At 49.8% G+C, this 13457-nt stretch overlaps 1 protein-coding gene across 1 annotated transcript in view; it reads left to right on the top strand.

Annotated features, from left to right (window-relative positions):
• Positions 1 to 1276: 1276 nt before the first annotated feature.
• ZC3H3 (zinc finger CCCH-type containing 3) overlaps positions 1277 to 13457 on the top strand; it is a 128636-nt gene continuing 116455 nt past the window's right edge. The window contains exons 1-3 of the mRNA XM_059475251.1: positions 1277 to 1355; positions 3344 to 4655; positions 6292 to 6485. Coding sequence (XP_059331234.1) covers positions 1310 to 1355; positions 3344 to 4655; positions 6292 to 6485 — 1552 coding nt within the window. The 5' untranslated portion in view covers positions 1277 to 1309. The remainder of the gene's footprint in view (positions 1356 to 3343; positions 4656 to 6291; positions 6486 to 13457) is intronic.

Here is a 13457-nt window from a genome sequence, read left to right as displayed (position 1 = left end):
TAACACACTACTTAAGAGAATTAATACAGCATAACTTTCTGTTATATAGCATATATAATATTCATTTTAATATTTGAGAAAAGCCAGTAATAAAATATGCATTTTGCACATGGTCATTGGAGATGGGGACAGCTGGACCAACCAGGCAGGGATGGGGACAGGAGAAATGGGGACTGCTGGGCCAAGCAGGGATGGGGACAGGAGAAATGGAGACAACTGGGCGAGGCTGGGATGGGGACAATTGGGCCAGGCTGGGATGGGGACAGGAGAAATGGGGATAACTGGGCCAGGCAGGGATGGGGACAGGAGATGGCTGGATGAAGTTGTGGAAGGAACAGAGGCTGGGATTGAGGAGAGCCATGGTGGCCTAGGCTGAGGACAGCTGGTCCAGACTAAGATAGTGTGAAAAATGTATATTTTATGACTGGCTTTTTGCGAATATTAAAATGAATATTATATGTGTTATGTTAGAAAGTTATGCTGTATTAATTTTTTTAGTAGTGTGTTAAATATAGTTTTAGGTTATAACATAATGTTAAAAAAGAAACTGTAAGATACTTTTTTTTTAAGGACTCACAGCAAGATAGCAGCCACCTAAATCTTTCAGATTAAGAGAATTTATTGCTCTCTTATCAGAAGAAATGAACTTCGTCCTGCCTTGCTCAGCCCTGAAGACACTGTTAGGATTAAGTTGAAAAGAAGTTGATGCTGACCAGACAGAATCCTGTGTTTGAATTCAATTTATGCATAATGTATGAGGTGTATGAATATGCAACAGGCTATTGTTTTTAAGGGTTAATCCTCTGTTAATGTGTGTCCTTTTTTGGGCTTATTTTGCCCAGAGAAACATACCAGGACGTCCGTGACTCTTTGTTTTTATTGTCTCATATTGTCCTAATCCAAATTGTCCAAATTTTTATTACTCTAATTGTATTGCTATTTTTATAACCATTTTATTACTATTAAACTTTAAAAAATAAAAAAAAAAAGTGATTGGCGTTTTTCACAATAGGAACAGGGGACAGAGTCTGGTGACAGCTGGACCAGGCTGAGATGGGAACAGGGGACAACCGAGCTTCTATCCCAGGCCGGGGTCAAAGGCCGGGGTCAGCCAGGCCGGGCTGGGTAAGGCCCAATCCCAGGCCTAGGCCCGGGCTCAGTTTAGGCCGCGCTGTCCCTTCCCGGTTGCCCAGCAACGGTCGCGGGAGTCACGTGACCGCCCAGGAGCGCTCACGTGGGTCCGTTGGCGTCGGGCGGCGCCGGTTGATGACGTCACAGCGCCGCGGGGCCGTCCGGGAGTGCTGCGGGAATGGAGGAACGGGAGAGGCTGTGCCGGGAGATCCGAGTGCTCCAAGGTTCGGGAATTGGGGGGAATCGGGAACGGGAGAGGCTGTGCCGGGAGATCCGAGTGCTCCAAGGTTCGGGAATTGGGGGGAATCGGGAACGGGAGAGGCTGTGCCGGGAGATCCGAGTGCTCCAAGGTTCGGGAATTGGGGGGAATCGGGAACGGGAGAGGCTGTGCCGGGAGATCCGAGTGCTCCAAGGTTCGGGAATTGGGGGGAATCGGGAACGGGAGAGGCTGTGCCGGGAGATCCGAGTGCTCCAAGGTTCGGGAATTGGGGGGAATCGGGAATGGGAGAGGCTGTGCCGGGAGATCCGAGTGCTCCAGGGTGCGGGAACTGGGGAAATTGGGAATGGGAGCGGCTGTGCCGGGAGATCTGAGTGCTCCAGGGTGCGGGAATTGGGGAAATTGGGGAGAATTGGGAATGGGAGCGGCTGTGCCGGGAGATCTGAGTGATCCAGGGAGTGGAGGGATTGGGGGAACACCAGGAAATGAGGGGACACCGAGGGGAATGGGAAAAAAAGGGAGAGAAGGACGAGGAAAAGAGGCCGGATCTGGAAACTGGGAGTGGCTGGAGCAATGTGAGAGAACCTGGAGGAGGGATAAGGGGAAATCTGGGCATCTTGGAAGGTGGTGCAGTGTTTTAAGGGAATTTTGGGAATCTGCTTCGGGACAGGGAAAGGTTGTGATGGGACCTGGAGGTTTTTTGGTGGGGGTGGGACGTTGGATTTTAGGGGAGTATGAGCAGGATGGGGATGGAGAAGATCCCAGAGTGTTGGAGAAGGAAGGAATGGGGAGAAGAGAGGACTCGGGAGTTCTGGGAGAAGAGGGAAGTGATCCAGGGAGTGCTGGGAAAAGGTGGAAAGGGAAAAGTCCCCGGAAATCCGAATGGGCCAAGGCAGGGAGGGAACAGAGCCCCTGGAGTGCTGGGGGATTCTGGGGTCCCCACACCAGGGAATTCCCACAGTTCTGCTCTCAGCAGGATCTGGGACTCTCCTGGCTTTGGGAAGGGGCTTTTCCCTGTCCCACAGCCCTGAGCTGGGAGCACAGAGGTGGGATGTGGATCCATGTGCCCTTCCCAAGCTCTGGAAAGCACCAGAGCTTATTTTAGCACTAAATCTCTCTATTTTTGTCCTTCACAATGAATTTTCCTCGTTAGTGAGGCCACAACCTCCGCTCAGGATTTGGGATTTACTTCTCCAGGAGCTCCCAAGTGGGGGAATGATGAGAGGGAGGAAAACAATCCTTGCTTTTCCATGAGGAATGTGCTGACTCAGCTCTCCTGGCAGCACCGTGACCCCGGTGAAGGAAAAACTCTGCCTGAAATACCAGGCTCCAAATTCCTTTGGGAAACACTCATGGGAAAGGTTTTCTGAACACTGAGGCTGGACAAGGGCAGGAATTCCCAAATTAACAGGGATGTTGCCTTCCAGAGGGACACAGCAGCAAAGCCTTGGAGTGTCCTTGTGGCTGCTTTGGAGGGAAGCAAGGAAGGGAATTTGGGAAGGGTCTGGAGCACCAGGAGCAGCTGAGGGAGATTGGGGGGCTCATCCTGGAGAAAAGGAGGCTCAGGGGGAACCCTCTGGCTTCCTAAAATTCCCTGACAGGAGGGTGAAGTCAGGTGGGATCTGGATCTGCCAGGACACAGGGAATGGCTTGCCATGGCCAGAGTGCAGGGATAGATGGGATTTTAGGAAGAAATTCTTCCCTGTGAGGGTGGTGAGAGGCTGGGATGGAATTCCCAGAGAAGCTGTGGCTGCCCCTGGATCCCTGGAAGTGTCCAAGGCCAGGTTGGATGGGGCTCGGAGCAACCTGAACCAGGTGGTCCCTTCCCACCCAAACCATTCCTGGCCGCTGTGATTCCATGACTTTTCCTTCCACCCTGGCTCATCATCCGAAACCCGAATGATGGTGCAATTCCAGCACAAGGAAGAGCAGCTCTGTGTTGCTCTCAGATTCCCATGGGATCAGGGAATGAATGCTCTGTCTCCTCTGCCACAGGTCTCATAAACAGCCACAGGAACATTCACGGGAATGTCCCACGCCCGGCGCTGTCGGCTCCTCCGAGGTGGAACAACCCCCGCCAGCCTGGGTACACCAGGAGAGGAGCCTTTTCCACCAGGTACCCCCAGCAGGCTCCCAGGAATTTCCACCCACGCCAAGCTCACTCCTGGAGGAAAAAATACTCCCTGGACAACCGGCTGCCGGGATCGGGGTATGAGGCTGGAAGCGCTTCCAGCACTTCCCAGGGTTTTGGGAGCCTTGGGGACAGCCAGGCTCCTGAGGCACCGGAATCGTCCCCGGAGAGGCACGTGGACTTCACCATGGATGGGAACATCGTTGTGGATATCCAGGTGCCACAGAGGGCTGGCCAGGAAAATGTGGGTCCTTACGGAGAGTTTTCCGGGCGGGAAGTGGCAGTGGCTCCTTCGGCGGATGGAAACATCCAGAAATCTCTTCTCCAGGAGGAAGAGAGAAGACCTTCCCTCTCCATTTCCTTCAGTTCCACCTCGAGGACTGTGTGCCTGCCTGGAAGCGGGGCTGGGAGCTCCTTTTCCACCTCTGGAAGCACCAGTGAAAGTGCCGTGGCGCTGAAGTCAGAGCCACAAAAACCTTTGGAATTTCCAGGTCAGGAGCCAGCCCAGCACTCACTACGGATCAAGGCAGAACCACTCTCTTCAGGGCAGCCAAATGGTGAGGAAGTCCAGGATGCTTCCCTACATCCCAAACTCTTTGGGAATGCTGAGACGCTCTCTCGACCTGCTCAGGCTGGGGTGACTCTGGTGAAGAGCAGATTTCCTGTAATTCCCAAAGCTCCTGCTCTCCAAAAAGCTGCCTCAGCACCCATCTCCAGCAAATCTCAGAAATTCAGGAAAAACAACTACACCTGGGTGGCAAACCCTGGGAAAAGCTCCCGGATTGTGAAGAGGTGGGCGAGCCCTCGAGCAGAAAATTCCAAGAAGGGCACTGTGGGAGTGGACAAAGGTGCCAAAATCTCCCCCAAAGCGGATTTGGGAGCCAAGATAAAGAAATTGGGATTGCAATCCAAGCTGGGGGTTTCTCCCAGTAAATATAAGTGGAAAGCCTCCAGCCTGCAGACTTTGCCTTCCACTTCCAAGTCAGCATTCCAGTGGAGATCCGAGGACCAGAAGGAAGCTCCAGCCCCAAATGTCCCTCGAACCGTCTCCGTCCCACCGGCTCCGAGCGCGGCGTCCGTTGTTCCCGGTGGGATGAAATCCTTTGGAGAGGCTGCACTGTCCAGCTACAAAGTGAAGAGTCGGACGAAAATCATCAAGAGGAAAGGGAATGTGGGGTAAGTTACTGGTTTGGGTTTTGAGTTTCGGATTTTGTGCGTTTCACGCCAGGTTGTGGCTGTGGGAGAAATTCCAGCGAGGGTTGTTGTGTGCTGGAGGATTTATGGAATCATGGAGTGGTTTGGGCTGGAAGACCTTAAAAATCATGGAATCTCACACTCCTGTTATGAGCAGGGGCACCTTCCATGACACCAGGCTGCTCCAAGCCCTGTCCAACCTGGCCTTGGACACTTCAGGGATGGGACAGCTACAGCTTCTCTGGGAATTCCATCCCAGCCCCTCACCACCCTCACACGGAGGAATTTCTTCCCAATATCCCATCTATCCCTGTCCTCTGGCAGTGGGAAGCCATTCCCTGTGTCCTGTCCCTCCATTCCTTGTCCCAAGTCCCTCTCCAGCTCTCCTGGAACCCATTCAAGCACTGAAAGGGGCTCTGAGGTCTCCCTGGATCCTGCCCTTCTCCGGGCTGGACATTCCCAGCTCTCCCAGCCTGGCTGCAGAGCAGAGGGGCTCCAGCCATTGGAGCATCTCCCTGGCCTCCTCTGGATTTGCTCCAGCAGTTCCATGTCCTCCTGATGTTGGGTGATCCAGAGCTGGATCCTGTGAATCCCTGTGGTCACTGACCCTTCCTCACTCAGCAAAGGAAACTGCATTTTCCTTGATTTAATTTCAAATTCTCATAGTTGTTGTGTTGATTCCTGCATCTGTTTCCCAGATCCCTTCAGTGCTTCCTAGCAGGTTTCCATCCTTGCCTTGCCCTCCTGCTTTGCCTGGAAAACTATCCGTGGGTGGATTGTGCTAGGAAAATCACTCTGGAGCAGCCTGGAGAAGCTGGGAATGTTTGGGATTTTTTTGGCAGTTCAGAGAGACCTCCCACACCTTGGTAAATTCCAGCAGAACCAGGGAAGGGATCATCCCCCTGTTCTGGGCACTGCTGAGGCTCCTCAAATCCTGGGGGGAAAATATTGAGGATCTGGAGCATGTCCAGAGTTGGGAATGGAGCTGGAAAAGGGTCTGGAGCACCAGGAGGGAGCTGAGGGAGCTGGGAGAACTCAGCTTGGAGAGAAGGAGGCTCCCTAAATTCCCTGACAGGAGGGTGAAGTCAGGAAGGATCAGGATCTCCCAGGGAACAAGGGACAGAGTGTGAGGAAACAGCCTCAAACTGCTCCAGGGGAGGTTTAGTTTGGATATTTGGAAAATTCTTTTTTGTATAGGGTGGTCAGGCATTGAGAATCCTCATCCCTGGAGAGATTTAAGATCTCTGTGGATGTGGAACTTGGGGACATGGTCAGTGGTGTCCGTGGCACTGCTGGGAAATGCTTGGGACTTGCTGATCTCAGAGATCTTTTCCAACCCAAACCATTCCATGATTCCATGACTCAATCCCTCACATCTGTTGAGCAGAAGGCAGTGGGTAAGTCTGACTGCCAAACACCTCATTCTCCATCTGTTCCTTGCCAGGAACTCCTCACATTTGCCCATTTCCTTGGAATTCTCTCTTCAGAGCTTCTTCCCCCTCACCCAGAGGAGAATCCCGGTGGGATTTGACTCCTCTTGGAGCCCTGGAGAAGAGCACCAGGAGCATTTTGGTCACTTCCCTGCTCCCTCCTAACCGTGTGACATTCCCTTTCCCAGTTCCCCCACGGATAAGAAGAACATCTCCCCCACCACAGCTCTCAAGAGCCGCTTCCACCTCCGGAGGAGGAATTCCATGAAGGGAAAACCCTCGGTGACAGCGAAGCGCTCCTCGCCCCGGGGCCTGGTGCAGATTTCCAAGCACCGGCTCTGCCGGATGCCGGCGACCAGGACACAGGCAGCCACCAAGGAAGGTAGGAACAGGCATTCCAAGGGCTCGCTGGATTCCAAGTGTTCTTGGATTTGGGAAATGTGTTGCTGAGTCCTCCTGGAGGTGTTGTTGGTTATGGAGCAAACACTGAGGAGAAATTTGACTCCATATCTCTGTTGTCCTTTTGGTATTTCCACAAAAAATCTGTTTCCTATATTTCCTGGGATTTCCCTGGATTTTCAGGAAGGTTTTCCAAGATGAGAGAGGTTGGCAGAGGCAGGAATACACAAATCTCTCACCTGTATTCCAGTTTTGCATCTAATTTGCTTAAAATTAGTGGAATAGAGAATCCCTCATGTTTGGGAGCAGGGAATTTGCATCCATGTCCTGCTGCCTTGGAGCAGAACTCGGAGCTCAGAGTGGCACCTCCACGTGTCTGGGATGTTGTTGGGATGTCGGTGGCTCCAAGTCTGGTTCTTCTGTTCCCTAGGGATATTTTTGTGGATAAAAGGCTTCCCCCACCTGGGATTCAGTTGTTTCAGATGGATGTGAGGCACAAATTTCCCTGTGGCCCTGTGAAATTCCCTGTGGGAATTGCTAGAGCTAGGAGAGGAGTTAGGATCACATTTAGCTGGGATTTGTCTCTAGTTATATTTTGGAATTATTTGATGTTTAAACAGCTCTGTTGAGATGTTGTGGAGTTTTTCTGGATGAGGGATTTTGGGCAAGGGGCTGGAATGCTAGGACAAGGGGGAATATAGCTTCCCCCTGCAGAGTTAGATGGGAAATTGGAAAGGAATTCTTCCCTGGGAGGGTGGTAAGACCCTGGAATGGAATTCCCAGAGAAGCTGTGGATGTCCCTGGATCCCTGGAAGTGACCATGGCCAGCTGGGATGGGGATTGGAGCAACCTGGGATAGTGAAAAGTGTTCCTGTTCATAGCAGGGGTGTGGAATTCCATGATCTTTTGAGTTCTTCAACCCAAATCATTCCATGATTCTGTGAAAAGACAGAAAACTCTGGAGACATGGAACTACAGCATTTTAACCTTGGGGGGAATTGAGGCAGTGATGATTCCAGGGATATCAGCTTGTTTGGAATCCCAGTTCCTTGATTGAAGGGAATGTTCCTGCACTGAAATCTTGATTTTAGCTGGATAGGAATGAGAAAATAAAGCGGGAATGTGGTTTTGCTCCAGGCTTTGGGAAGTTGGCAAATAAAAGAGGTTGGAGTATGGAAGAAAAAAAAGGGATTAGGTCTGAGAAGTTCAGGAGGAGCCTGGATTTCCTTGAAATTCCCTCAGTGAATTTTGGATTTGCTCCCTTTGATTAAAATTGACTTTCTGGATTTGGATCCTTTTGTACTTCAAGATTTTTCTCGGAGAGCTTCAATCCCAGGCAGAGGATTCACAGCTTCATGTGTTGGAATATTCTTAAACTCTGGGTTTGGAAAGCTGTGGAATTATTCCAGGGCTGTTCCTCTGTGTGCTCCAGGACTTGTGTGTTATTTTTTTCCCCCAGGTTTAGTAGGTGAAGATTATTGGGTGGTGGATGGGGCAGGGATATTCCCAAGTCTGGAATGCTCACAGGGATTGGGACAACTCCCATGTTCCCTATAAATGTATAATTATGGATGTGGTGCCAGTGTTTTTGGTTCCACAGGGAGCAGGGAATAAGTGAAGTTTTGTGGATTCAATTCCTGGCTCCCAGGTTATCCAAGAGGTTTTGGGAAAGTTGTTTTGGTTTCTTTTGGGGCAAAGTGTGGATATTAATCCCAGCAAAAATATTGTGGATATTAATCACCACAAAGGGGTGGAATTTCCAGTCTTTTCCATTTCTCCTTGGGCAGGTGTGAAGTAAATGGGGTTACTGGGATGCACTGGGAGCAGAGTGGGGTAGGAATGGAGCAGGGAGGTGGAGGGGAAGACAGAGGGGAGGAATGTTCCCAACTTCCTGCACGGCAGCGTGGCTGGAAAAGCTGGATCAGCCCCTTCCGTCCCCACGGATGTGGGGCCTGTGGTGACACAGCCTTGCTGGTTTCCTGTTTGTCCTGTTCCACAGGATTTGGGGATCTGTGGCACAGCTCTGTGGGCTGTACAAGGACATTGCTCCTGCTTTTCCCAAGTCCTGGTCTGTCTCCTGACTTTCCAATTCCCTTCTTGCACCCAAATGGATCTGTCTGGTCTCATCAGTAGGGAGCTCTTCCAGGCGTTGCTGAGTCCTAAACTGGGATTGGTGTTTTCCAGTGCTCTGTCCACTTCTCTCTGTGGGAATTGCTGTTACTTAGGAATCAGAGAGCCAGTGGAAAGTGGCAGATTGGCAGGAATTTTCTTGGGATTTATTTGGGCTGTTCTGTGAGAGATCCACCTGCAGCTCTTACCAATTAATTCCAAAATACTTGATTAAGTAGGGTGTTTAATAACAACTCAGATATTGGAGTGTGTCCCAAATGGAAGCTTTTCCAATGGGATGGTGGAACAGGGAGAAAGTTCCAGGTCAGGCTGCCTCCATCACCTCTGGGATCCTCAGGGATATGATGGAAGAGGCATAAAAGGTGTTGGTTGTTTCTCTCCTTATCCAGGAAAAAGCTGGAGGACCAACAAGGATCATCAAGGTCTCGTGTGCCAGTGTTTTGGATAAAATCGTGGAATGGTTTGGGTGGGAAGGGATATTGGAGATCATGGAATTCCAGTTCCCATCATGGGGCAGGGACACTTTTCACTATCCCAGGTTGTTCCAAGCTCCATCCAAGCTGGTCTTGGACACTTCAGGGATGGGGCAGCTGCAGCTTCTCTGGGAATTCCATTTCAGCACCTTCCCAATCTCACAGGGAGAAATTCCTTCCCAAATCCCATCTGTCCCTGCCCTCTGGCAGCAGGAAGCCATTCCTTGTGTCCTGTCCCTCCATCCCTTGTCCCCAGTCCCTCTCCAGCTCTCCTGGAGCCCCTTCAGGCTCTGGAAGGGGCTCTGAGGTTTCCCTGGATCCTTCCCTGCTCCAAGCTGGACATTCCCAGCTCTCCCAGCCAGTCTAAATGCCAAAAGAGCTTTTTCTCCATGTCCTGTCCCATCACCTTGGGAATCCTTTATCCACTTTCTCCAGACTGAAGATGGAATATTCCCAAAAGTCCAAGGATGGCATCTTTTTCTCACCAGTTTTGAGGGAAAATGCCAACTTTCAAGTGAGGTTTGACTGATCCAGGTGTGATGACAGCGAGATATTCCTGCTTTTGCCATCCTAAAAGTCCCATGCCAGAGGATATGGGAGTCCCATGCTTTCCCAACAGCTTTTTCCTGTCTTTATCTGGGATTTCTTGCAGGATGAGGCTTATTCCCAACCTATTTTTGACAACAGACAAGTGAATTGTGGTAGTTGGGAACTTTTCCTCGACATTCCTTGGCTCATCCTGCTTGGGATGTCATTTCTTATTCCCAGGATTTTTTCCTTGGAAAAACTAGGAATAAGTGCTTCAAATGAAGATTTCTTGATTTGTTTTCCAATTAATTTTAATGTCAGAGATGTGGCAAATGTATGGACAAGGAGAGTGGGAGTGATGACTGTGTGGATCGTGTGGGAAAATTGGGATTTTTGCAGGAGAATCGGGGGCTTTTCCAGGAGAATTGAGGATTTTTGGAAGGGCACACAGCCCTGCAGAGGGCACTCGTGCCTCTCCCATCTCCTCAGTCCACCTTTTTCTGGTTATTGATGGCCTAATTTCGTCTTTATGTGAAAGAAAGCAGATCTGGAGTAATTTGCAGCAATAACCTGCTAATGCCGGGCCAGTATCAAAATTCCCATGTTCATTCCCGGTGGCAGATAAAACACTAATATATAATTATCCTTGCAAATTGGATTGTTTTAAATAACCAAAAGGCTACGGCCGGGGAGAAAACCATCCCATTTCCCTGGAGTTCCTATTGCGGGGTAATTGCTGCGTTCAATCAATTTCCTTGGCATTAGAAATTCCATCACAATCAACATTAAGCTTTATTCATTGTGATGGCAAAGAGCCGGATCATTTCTCCTCTTTTCCTTAACTGGCAAAATTAATCAGGGAAAAGATTTTAAACATTTACCCGTGCGAAAGAGGTCAGCTCTGCCACTATATTGCTCAGCAGATAAGGGGGCTAATAAAAAGAAAATTGAATTACTAATGATCGCCAGGAACAGAGTATATAAAACCTGGCAATCGCCCGGTGCAGGAAAAAAAGGGAATCAATTTTCTCCGGACAAGGTGCGCTCGTTTTTTATTTTGGCTCATATTATCAGCAATTTAATTGGAGAGAGCATAAACAGGAGGAAACAGTTAGGGAATAATGAGGCTGGAGGTGTAAAATCCTGCAGGATAGATGCTGGACACAATTTATTTGGCACAACAGATAATCACTTTAATTGAATCCAAAAGTGCAGCGTTCAGCAGCGCCGGCTCTGCGCCTCGCCCGGGGGGATCATGGAATATTACAAAGAGGCTCCTCCGTGTCTTTTCCACCTCTGTAATGTCCCCTTCCAGGCAGGACTGCTCCAGGATTGCTTCGGCACAGTCACAGCTGGCTGGAAGCAGGAGATGGAGAGAGCACAAGGGAGATTCTCCAGGGAATCTTCCTTATTTATGTTGTGTTTGTTCCTTAAATAATTCGTTGCTTGCCCGGGTTGGGTGGCTCCGTGTGAGACTGGTCGTGTCCTGCTTGAGGTGAACTTGGAGTGGTTTGGACTGGGAAGGATCTTAAAGATCAACTTATTTTGCTGTGTCCTGAGTTCAAAGCCTGGCTCCCTTCTCCTGCTGTGACTTCCAGGTCTGGCTATAAAAGGAACTTCTAAAGAGATTTTGGATTGTTTTCCTGGGAGAGGTGGGTGGTTCATTGTGGAATTTAGATCCCAAAACAATTTGGATTGGGAGGGACCTTGAAGATCATCCAGTTCCACCCCCCTGCCATGGGCAGGGACACCTTCCACTATCCCAGGTTGCTCCAAGCCCTGTCCAGCCTGGCCTTGGACATTTCCAGGGATCCAGGGGCAGCCACAGCTTCTCTGGGAATTCTGTTCCAGTTCTTCACCATGCTCCCAGGGAAGAATTCCTTCCCAATATCCCACTAAACCTTCCCTCCTGCAGCTTAAGTAGATGTGGAATTGTTGCAATTCCCCATCTGTGGCTGTGCAAGTCCAAGGCCAAAGCAGGAGTAATTTGGGAGCACATCCTTGTCAGATCCACTACATCCAACCTGGATTTGTGTTGCTTCCCTTGGAAATATTCCTTCCCTGCTTATCTTCCCCTTTCTCCTGCTCCAAACTGAGATAAGCCAGTGGTTGGTGTTATCAGCTTTCTGCTTTTCCTGTGTCGCCACCCCACTGTTGAAACTGCCAAACAGAAGGAATCCTGTTTGTTTTCCCATCTTCCTAAGGAGAAATTCCATAGAATTCAGAAAACCTGCTTCACTCTGCATCTGCAGAAGCTTCTCCAACTCTTTACTGCCAGAATCACCCTCCAAAAAATTCCCAAAACCCTCATTTCTCTCCTTCTTGAAAGGATGTGACATGAGGGGGTTGGGATGGGCAAGGAGTGTTTGCTTGGAAAAACGCTGGAGGCAGAAGTGGCAGGAGCTGCTTTGCATTACTTGGGCGAGTAAAGGGGGTGTAAATGGTGAGGAGCAAGTTATGGGTGGCATCCAAATGCTCAGCTGCTGATAATTTTATTGACACCGGGTGTTTGGATCCCTCTGGCAGCTCTGAAAATCTCAGCCCTGGATTATATACCCTCTCCTATTTTTTTTTTCTTGAAGCTTCCAGCAGGTTGATTCCCAGTGGTACAGCAATTGAGGGCATTTTGGAGGTTTTTTCCTTGTTTGGTGTTTTATTGTATATTTATTTTATTTTATTTTTCTTATGAGTTGCGTGAGGTTTTGCTGCTCTTCGAGGCGACGCCTCCGATCGTGTTACAGCCGAGTTAAGCTCTTGATCCCTTCCCTCAGGGAAGCCCTTGGATCACACACAGAACTCCCCAGAGTTCATCACATCTTTTTCTTTGCTCCATCATCACTCCCGTTTTCCCGAGTTCCTTCCAGCTGATCCAAACCCCTTCCAAGGTCGCCGCTCTCTGTCATTCCTCTGTCCCACCTAGATTTTGACCTTGCTTGGAAATCATTCCATTGCCAGCTCTCTCTTCCCTCTGGCTTGTCCTTGGGAGCCAGGGGTGGAGCGTGGCTGGCGAGGTGGCTCCTCACTCCTTCAGGAATTGGGAAAAGTTCACATTCTTGGCTCTTTGCCGGGCCCGGTTACGTCAGTGGTCGTAAGTAACGGTTTTGGGTTTCCGCCTTGACTTGGCATTTCCAGGTGACTTGTCCCGAGCTGCAAGAGGAGCTGCAGGCCTGGAGCCAGGGTTGGGAATTCTCTTTGCAGAGCCCTCTTTTAAAAATAACAGTCTGCTAGGAGCAAGGGGATGGGCCTTGCTCAAGGAAGTGTTCCCATGTGGACGTTGGATTTGGGATCGGGGAAATTGGTGGCAGTGACAGAGGGAACATCTAGAGGGAAATGGGGATCCTGAAGGTGACAATTCCTGGGTGTCTCTTTCCCTGTGGAATTCGACCTCAGTTTGTACGCTCAATTTGTTGTGGAAGCTGCATCCGTGGACGCATTCCAGGCCAGGTTGGATGGGACTTGGAGCAGCCTGGTCCAGTGGAATGTGTCCCATGGAAGGAGATGACCTTGAAGGTCCCTTCCCATCCAAACTATTCCATGTTTTAATGAAAGTCACCTCTCAATCCCCATTTTAGGTAGTTTTACTTCAATATTTTTGCCCCAGTCCCTATTTTAGAGCCTCTCTTGTGCAGCTCCAGCTCTGTTGGATTGGGAAATTCCATTGGTAGCCAGGAGCTCTTTAGGGAGTAATCTGTTTATACACTAATAGGAAAAATATTTGGCTTTGGGGATGGATGAGATCCTTCCATTGGTCTGACCCTTGATATTTCCAGGGCTGTGGGGGGCTTCGTGTAAGACTCCAAACCTTTCAGGGATGGCACGATCTG

This window comes from Ammospiza nelsoni, chromosome 1 (genome assembly GCF_027579445.1).
Source record: "Ammospiza nelsoni isolate bAmmNel1 chromosome 1, bAmmNel1.pri, whole genome shotgun sequence".
Lineage (NCBI taxonomy): Eukaryota > Metazoa > Chordata > Aves > Passeriformes > Passerellidae > Ammospiza > Ammospiza nelsoni.
The sequence above is the reverse complement of the archived record's forward strand: the minus strand, read 5'-3'. Positions and strand labels throughout refer to the sequence as shown.